Source organism: Mauremys mutica, chromosome 2 (genome assembly GCF_020497125.1).
Source record: "Mauremys mutica isolate MM-2020 ecotype Southern chromosome 2, ASM2049712v1, whole genome shotgun sequence".
In the NCBI taxonomy this organism is placed as follows: Eukaryota; Metazoa; Chordata; order Testudines; family Geoemydidae; genus Mauremys; species Mauremys mutica.
The window spans coordinates 253,050,443-253,059,863 of NC_059073.1; the positions used below are offsets into that span (position 1 = coordinate 253,050,443).

Below are 9,421 nucleotides of genomic sequence, written 5' to 3' on the forward strand. Positions count from 1 at the left end.
CTTAAAACGACTCGTGGCCCGGATCCAGCCCGCAGTTTGCCCACCCCTGTCCTAGATCATGAGCTGTCAAAGAAGGATCAAAGTTTGTGGTGTGGTCGTGATTCCCATGATGCACCATCTCCCCTCACAAGGAGGGGAGAATGTGGGCATCATGGGAGATTAAGTTCAGGTAGGAACTAGATCTTAAACAGGAGAGTGGAAGAATAAGACAACTGAACTGAAACTCCCATGAGGCAGCTTCATTTCAGAATTGAAATTTTCCAGTTTTTGATTTTTCACCAAAAAGACACAATTTTCCATAGGGAAAAAAAATCCTAACAGCTCTACCTCTCTTCTCCTGCCTCCTCACCAGATATCCTAACACTGGTGAGAAAAGTGACATTTCCAGTTCTCAAAGTATGTTTCCCACACGAAGTAGGTGAGATGGAACACAAGGACTTAAAGGTACTTAACAAGCATTAGGTGCCAAACACAAATCTTGTAGCTGAAAGAGATAAATTCTATCAGATAAACTAAATGAAAAGAGAAAATATCTCTGCATTCTAGCCAGTCTTAAAAATCTCTTTTTGTGTGTGTGTGGGGGGTCATAACTTTTTACAAGAAGCCCTTACAAATCATTTGCTCTTGGGATAAGGAAACCTGAATTAGAGAGAGGCTACTGAGCACTGTTCATACAAAGGATCTTATCCTGAAATGAGACTACTTACATAAGTAAAGTTACTCACTTGCTTTAGTCTTCAATGGCACAGGGAAAAATTCTCTACACTCTGAGAAAGCACCTCTGTCAGTTTTCCACATGACGGGAGCAAAGTTTAGTCCATGGACAAAGATGACTATATAGTTCACGACATTCCAGGTAAGCAAAATGGATGTGTCTGTGTTTCTGTTGCTGGAGAAACAGAGCACTGTTTCTTCAACAAGCTATAGTGTAGGAGCTATGGTAAGAAGGGACAGCAAGCTGCCCAGGCCTGAAATGCACCACAACAGTTCAGAAAGGAATGTGCTAAGAAGAACTAATTAATGCTTACCAGAGTGAACCACCAACCTAGCTACTTGAGGAATGGCCTACTTCAGAAACTGTGCCTCTTCATTCTTTATCATTTCTCAAAACTGTATGTAATGCAGAATAAATTGAACTGAAATGGTGGGGTGAGTGTAAATATACATGAATTTAAAGTCTGAGAAGAAGTGGATACAAGGATAACAATACCTGTGATTTCTGAAGAAACAGACATTTATTGATGCAAAACTGAGAGAAGCTGATCTAATTTTACAAAACAATAATCAGGGAACGATAAAAGTATTAGGATGGCAGGAGAGCATGTCAAAACATAAATGCACCTGCTTATCATTACCATTAATTGCGATGAAGGAAATGGCCCTTTGCTGATAGCAGACATTGGCTGAAGAAGGTTAAATTGGACTGTAATGCCATGCACAATGTATTGAATCCAGTGACAGAATTAAAAACAAACTATGAAGCTCTATATAACACATATACAGGGTTAATAAAAGGTATAACAGCAAAGCTGCATGTGGCTAAAAAGTGCATTTATGCATTTCTAAAGGCCTGTCCTGTTCCTTATGCTTTGCAGGAACTCATAGAAGGGCAGCAAGAAGAACTGAAAAAGCAGGAAATCATTTCACCTGTGAAGTTCAGTGAGTGGGCTGCATGACTGTTTATGCTCCCAAAAGGGGTAGAAGTGTTAGAATTTGTAGGAAATACAGCACAAGTCAGCAGGAGATGCAGGAAAACCTCTGATGTGTAAAATGTCTGAAGTGACAAGTTTAGAAATACCTAGATGTATGTGGGAGTGATTTTACCTAGTTATTACACCTATGCCTACAAAAGTGCATAGTTTTGCAAGTGTGCTGTATGCTTTCATTCTAGAGGGGGAAGAGAGTTTCCTGGCAGGTGGCCACAGTCTACTGCTCCCGAGATAGCTCTCAGAGACTTTTGTCACAGAGGAATGTAAGTACCATTTTCTGTTTTTACCTCCCTGTTTTGTTGCTTTTTGATTATTTTGTAACTTGGATTCCATTTATCCTGTCTTTTCACAGAAGCTGAAGAAGAAACTCTACAAGTCAGTTTATTTGTTGCAACTGTCGGTTCATTGTTTAGTCCTTTTTTTTTTAACCAAAAGTTTTATTTTATATTTCTGTGCCTATAGTATGTCCCCAATGGTTTCTATGGCAGAGAAAACAGCAGACCCATTTTCACTGCTGTCAGAACTGCTAAGGGGACAGAGCATTGTGGGATGATGTGTTTATGCTGAGAGATATACTGGCTACGTGGCATGCCAGCTACTACTCACACTTGCATCTCTCAGGGAAATCCCTCCTTTCCAGCAGCCACCATCTATTTCTAATTTCATATACTCTGTGTTGGACAACTGCCTGGCCCTTAACTTGCTTTCTTAGTGTGCCCCATAGTTGTGCTTGGTGCAGGTCCCTCCTTCATGGTGGCCATGAAAAGGAACTTTCTTTGTTCAGGTCCAAAGTAGCTAGCAGCTCCACAGTAAGGGAAAATTGAGAGCTTCCTGTGACCTGACCCGACCCTGCTGCTTTGTACCTGGTGTCCATAATTCCACAATCCTCACATCATCTCCTACTTCCTGAGACGTTTTTAAAACTCCCACTGTTGCTACTTGCTACACAGAGGGACGGGGAGATGAGTCAGTTGTAGAGTCCTTATTGCACCTGCGGCCACCTTATATTATTTTGAAGTATGTTTGAATTATTTTTATTTTTTTAATTATTGGAACAACAGTGCATATTTTGACTCTAACCTCTGCTAACAGAATGAGACACACATTTTTGAAAATTTAGCCTTTTAGAACTGAGAATTCATAGAATCATAGATTATTATTAGGGTTGGAAGGGACCTCAGGAGATCATCTAGTCCAACCCCCTCCCTGCTCAAAGCAGAACCAATCCCCAAATGGCCCCCTCAAGGACTCAACTTACAACCCTGGGTTTAGTAGGCCAATGCTCAAACCACTGAGCTATCCCTCATGAAGCCACTGTTAAAGTGTAATATACCAGCCCTTTAGCCCTTACTACAAAACAGGATGGGGAAAAGAGGTGAAAAATACTGTATTCAATTGAAGCTGCAGGGAAATTTATTGAAGAAGTTGAAATTTGGCTAGGACATTGGATTTAACTCTGTTTTTGCAAAAATACCAAGGAATTTTTAATAACCCTAAGTAATATAAACTTTGAGATATAAACTGAAGTATGTATCTGAAAACCCTCAAGCAGCATAGTGCAAACTAACAGCTTTGGCTGAGAACTGATTCAGAGGGAAGAGAGCCAGCTGAATCACCAGCACCACTTCCTCAAGAAGCCTGAGTTCTCCTTGGAAGTTTCATATCCAAGTACTTACCAGCTCCAACCCTGCTAAGCCTCATGAGATCTGACAGGATGACTTTCTGAGAGGGTTGGCCGCAGATCAGTATCACAGTATATCTGTCACAGATGAAGAAACTACATACAGTGCATGGATCAATGTAATCCATTCAAGGCCATAAAAACCCTCCAGAGTGTCACAAATCCCCTGTAAATGCTTGATTTTGTGTTTGGAACTCATTGCATTTAGCTAAGAGAAGTCTTATTAGAAAATTTCCTACCACCTACACATGAAAGGCTCAAAACCTAAGTAATTCCAGCTAAGGTCAGAAAGACTAAAATCTTAAAGACAGAAGTGCTGCTCTTGGACAAGATATTTCTCTCCTCTGTTCAGACCACCCATTCTTTTCCATCATGCTTGAACCTGAAATTCTGTGGATTTCCCACATTCTTTGTGTCCATTAATATACCTGTACTGCCTCTAGAACACTGACCATATACAACTCCATGATGTGTGCTACTGAGTCCACTCCACTTCTGCTAAAATCCTCACCAGTACTTCCATATCCTCCTCTTTTACTTCCATATTTGAAGGTCCTTACATAGCCCCTTTCTCCTAAGAGTGAGGGATGGTGGGGGGCAGACAAACCATTATAGTGCAGATCCTATGCCACTGCCCCTCCCCTGAATAAATGCCATATCACCTTCCTCTACACAGACAGAATGCACATCTACTAGTAGTCTCCCAGATATTGCCATGCTCATTATGCCATAGGACCTTCTACAGACATGGAGGAGAGGCTGGATTTGCTTACTGAACAATAGCAAAATACACTAAATAAATACTATGAAGGAATCCAGTCTGAGAAACCCTTGTTCACATAGCCATGAAATTTGATAAAGGTATTTAAAATATTCACTACTGTTCTCATTTCTGAAAGCATAGCCTTAAGCCTACTGACATTTCATGGTCTGTTAATACAGAACTCTTTAAATATAGAAAGGTACACATTATACATTAAAGACTATGTAGACTCATGCGTGAGATAGCCTGTACTTTATCAACCTAGGATTGCTTAACAGTAAAAATTATAAATATTGCATATTCAAGACTATTGCCATAAAAAATTACCACAAAACATAAACGTATATCTTTCAAAGTTAAATTTGGAGTTATTAAATAAAATCACAAGTACAGTATAGTACAGAAGACATAAATATCTCATGCTCAAAACTTCCCTTCTGAAACTTTAAATCATAACTAATATTGGATAATATTTCTAAGCACTAAAATGTGTTTGATAAGTCTGACAGGCACTAACCCTTGGTATATAGAGGTTTACAACAGTAATGTTATAATATATGCAGATGCTTTTTTCTGTTCACCTCTAAATTTTATACAATTTCAATCTAGATAGAGCTGATGATCAATAAGGATGAAGTTATAGTTATGTAGCTACCCATAGGTAAATCTACAGTACCACTGCTTCCTAAATATGATACTGAAGTAGTACCTAGTTTAACAACTAGTCACTTCTAACATGTTTGTCTAAAAGAAGTCCATGGTCTTTTATCATCATTCCAGGTTACAATGTAGATTACAAGGAAGGTTTCAATCCTCCAAATACTTTAAAAACATGAGTAATTTTACTTATGAATAATTACACTGGAGTAAATTGGAGTTTTATGTGAGTAAAGTGAGCCAGTCTTGGCCTTGAATGACCACAGATGTAATTATGTAGGTACTGGTTATTACTCTGTAGTTAAAGTTTAGTTCAGTGTTTCCACTTAAAACAGACAGAGTCCTGTGGCACCTTATAGACTAACAGACGTACTAGAGCATAAACTTTTGTGGGTGAATACCCACTTCGTTGGATGCGTGGTATTCACCCAGGAAAGCTTATGCTCCAATATGCCTGTTAGTCTATAAGGTGCCACAGGACTCCGTCACTTTTTACAGATCCAGACTAACATGGCTACCCCTCTGATAATCTGAGAATCTCTGTTTTAAGTAAGTGTAAAAAAAATAGTGTTAATGCAACATTCAGATTCAGAAATTAAGCACTCAGAAGTACAGAAATTCAAGACTTAAGGTTACTCCCAACATTAACTCAGCAATGTTACACATCCTATACACTTTATGGTGTACGTTAATAAAAAGTAATTGTATATTATTATTTACAGCAACAAGGAGTCCTGTGGCACCTTAAAGACTAACAGATGTATTGGAGCATAAGCTTTTGTGGGTGAATGCTCACTTCGTCAGACGCATGCTATCACTGGGACAGGACTGAATCTTGCCTACTAAGCCATCTCCCCATGACTTAGTCTAATCCAGCGGTTCTCAACCAGGGGTCCGGGCCCCCTGGGGGGCCACAAGCAGTTTTCAGGGGGTCCGCCAAGTAGGGCCAGCATTAGACTCACTGGGGCCCAGGCCAGAAAGCCAAAGCCCCAATGGATGGGGCTGAAGCCCAGGTCCTTGAGCCTCACCACCCAGGGCTAAAGCCAAAGCCTGAGCAACATAGTTTTGTGGGGGCCCCTGTGGCATGGGGCCCCAGGCAATTGCACTACTTGCTACCCCCTAATGCTTTTACATGCAGAAAACCAGTCATGGTGGCACAGGTGGGCCATGGAGTTTTTATAGCAAGTTGGGGTGGGCCTCATAGAGAGAAAGATTGAGAAATGTGAACCCCTGATCTAACCTTCCAAAACCCTGAGCAGGTTCAAAGAGCAGCTATTAAAAATCATCCCTGTTGGAAAAATCTTCTTTCCCTCCAAATGTGGAATTTCCCCTTGCAGTTATTCTGGATGAAGGATCAGGATTGGCAAGATTCAGTCCTGTCCCAGTGATAGCATTCCTAGATATACAATTTCACAACTTTAACTCTCATGGCCCGTGAGTCCAGAAACAGGAGTTTGTGTCTTTATACGTTGGAAAGAGGACACAAATTGGACCTTTTCTCTCCCACTGATTCCTGTACAGTGGGGCCCATGATTACTAAGGCACTTGGATTTACAGACAGAGGAAGCGAAACAAACACCAAACAATTTTTTAAACTATTTATTTTTAATTATTTTTAAAGTGCCTGTTCTGCTGTCTGATACTTGTGTCAAAACAAAAGTTACTCCTGAGTTCCCAAACAATCTTACATTATTATCTCAAAGGAATTATATGCTAATGAGAAATAAAAATGTTACATTTATTTCATTTGGTGCCTAGATTCAGAGGACTGGTATCATACCCCACTGTGTAGGGCTGTAGGGTGAAAGAAAGGGAAACAAGTTGAAAACAGAGGGAAATAGTATATTCCAACTATAATTTTAGGGTACATATTTCCAATTACTTTTTTCCAATTTGAGCTCTGATAAATTGAATACAAGGAAAGTCCTACTAAAGTTTAACTGTAAACATTTTATATATCTCCCACTTACAGAATATTGGATCCTTTGGGGGGAGTGGGTGGAAAGGGTATTCACCACTTTTTACCTCTCTTTATAACTTGGACAGAAATATCATTTTAAATACACCACAAATAATCTATTCATAGAGTTCTAACACCTTGTGCCAGGATAGCATATGTGCAAGAAATGCAGAATTGAGCCTATATATTAGAACTCTATCAAAGTAGTTTGGAAGACACATTTACTATGGATATTAGATAATCTATAATTGAAAAGTAGGAGAAAAAAATCCAGATGTGTTTTCTATTTCTCTGTTGCATGCCACATACAAATATACATATTTCATGCCCACAGAGACAAGTCATTTGTACATGCAGTTATAAGCAGAGCTAAATTGTTACTAAGGATTTTTACAAGACCTTCTGTTACAGAGTTTTACATGAAATACTGTGAGCTTGATTCTGCTATTACTAGCAGTGATGTAAGCCAGGAGAAGCTCCAATGAAATCAATAGACTCATACTGGTGTGCACTTGTGTACGTGAGACTAGAATCAAGCTCACTGTATAAGGAAAATATATATATATACACATATAAGGCCTAATCCAAAGACTTCCACTGACTTCAAAGGGGTTTGGATCAGGCACTTAAGTCAGAGATCCTGAAACAGTTCAAAAAGTATTAGACTATGGTGAATACCATACCAGCAGTTTTACTATAGTGTGTGATAAAAATAAAGCAATGGAAGTAAAATCCCCATATGTGAGGTCTCAGCACTCTGCCCTCTTACACTGTGTAGATTTCAGTTATATATGGAATTATTATTCAGATGACTCTATTGAATTGTTTTTGAATTATGAAATAAATAGGAAGCGGGGACTTTAATTACAACTGCATTTTCTAAAGTACAGACTGATACACATCAATAGGGGGAAATCTGGCCCTATTTAAGTCAATGAGAGTTTTCCCAGGACATCAGTGGGGTCAGGATTTCACTTATTGTACACTAGCAGTGTACTGTAATGATAAGCTCTGTTTATGTTCTCTGAGCTTCAGTATCCATATGTAATTTACACCTTCAGCTTTAATAGGTTTGTGAATGGAACAATTACATTTCAATCACTGAACAACTTAAAAATAATGATGTCACCATAATTATTCAGATTAAAGCATACGAAGATACTATGCATTCTAGTCATTCCTATAACTAACAAGCAACAACCGGAATCAGACCTAGAGTACCTTCTCTTGACATGATTCTCTACCTTATTTCTACAGCCCTCTTAATGAAAGGGAACTGGTACCAAACCTGCAGTCCCATGAATTCTTTATCTTTAAGATCACCTTCCAAGGCAGATACTAGTGATATAAAATGCCTTTTAGCAACCCAGAAATGTTTTGTTTAAACATCTTGACAGTCTATATTTTTTAGCAACCTTTCCCAAATCTTGATACATTCAATATGGTCTTCCAGGATTGATCTTGATAGGTAGTGCTTTTACCCCAAAGTCAAATAGACGTGACATACAAGTTCAGTTTTAACTGACAGGAAAACAAATAAAAGGTTGAGCATTCCTCTCCGTGTCTACAAGTTGCAGAATCTACTAAACCATTACACTTGAAGCTGATCAGGCAAACGTTACAGCGCCTCATCTCAACGGCTAACTTTTCTGTAAAACAAGAAGCTGCTGCAACTCATCAGCCATCTACAAAAATAACCCAACATCTTTCAGTTTGTGTCCCAGGCTACAAAGCGTTAAGGGGGACATCTCCCCCCCCCCCTCCATCAAAGCAACAGAGCCGCTGCAAAACCCCTTAATCTCAGCCGCTCACATCACAAATAACTGTCTCGGGAGAAACTTTTCCAAGTAGCACACAGAGCAGAGTGACAGAACCAGCAAATCTCTGTAAAACACCCAGATGACCGACTCTCGCTCGTGCCTAGGCAGAGCAGTACGGAGACTCCCCCCCCCCTTCACCCCCCGTGCGCGCCTATGTGTTGATACACGATCCTGGTGGTTGATACACGATCCCCCCCACCCGCCGCGGTGTGTCTACCTGAGTGTAAGGGAATGAGCAATGCCAGTTACCGGGGAGTGCGCGCCTTTCTTGCAGAGCGGTCCCCTGAAGACTCCTTTAATGCCCCGGTAGTGCCCGTTGCTGAGATGCCTGGAGCTGATGACCAGGTAGCACGCCATGCGGGTCCGGGCGGGCTGAGGACGGGGCAGGGGCTCAGCCCCGCCGTGCGCTGCTTGCGGGGGGAAAACGCGGGCTGGCCCCTCCTCAGCAGCAGCAGCAGCAGCAGCAGCAGCAAGTGCTACCCCCGCTGGGCACACCGCCAGCGTGAAGCGGCGGCGAGCTCTCCCCCAGCGCCCGCCTGACAGCTGCCGGCAGCAAGATGCGCCGAGGGCAGCGGCGGCAGCCCGAGCGCAGCGAGGGGAGCCGGGAGGCGGCCAGTCCGCATGCTGTTCCGCGGGGCTCCGGCAGCTCCGCCAGGAACCAGGGCAGGGCGCAACTTCCAGGCCGGGGGCGGCACCTCGCTCGCTAGCCCCGCACCCCCCAGCCGCGGGCACCGGCAGGCGCAAGCCAGGCGGGGGGTTCTCCGAGGCAGCCGGTCCCCATGGCCGGTCCCGCCGCCCGGCGGGGCGCTGCCTGCACCGCGCTGGCTCCGG

At 41.9% G+C, this 9,421-nt stretch overlaps 1 protein-coding gene across 1 annotated transcript in view; it reads right to left on the reverse strand.

The window, feature by feature from the left end:
* The window catches only part of ZNF804B (zinc finger protein 804B), a 376,092-nt gene extending 367,145 nt beyond the window's left edge, over nt 1–8,947 (reverse strand). The window contains exon 1 of the mRNA XM_045003184.1: nt 8,840–8,947. Coding sequence (XP_044859119.1) covers nt 8,840–8,947 — 108 coding nt within the window. The remainder of the gene's footprint in view (nt 1–8,839) is intronic.
* Between the last annotated feature and the right edge of the window lie 474 nt (nt 8,948–9,421).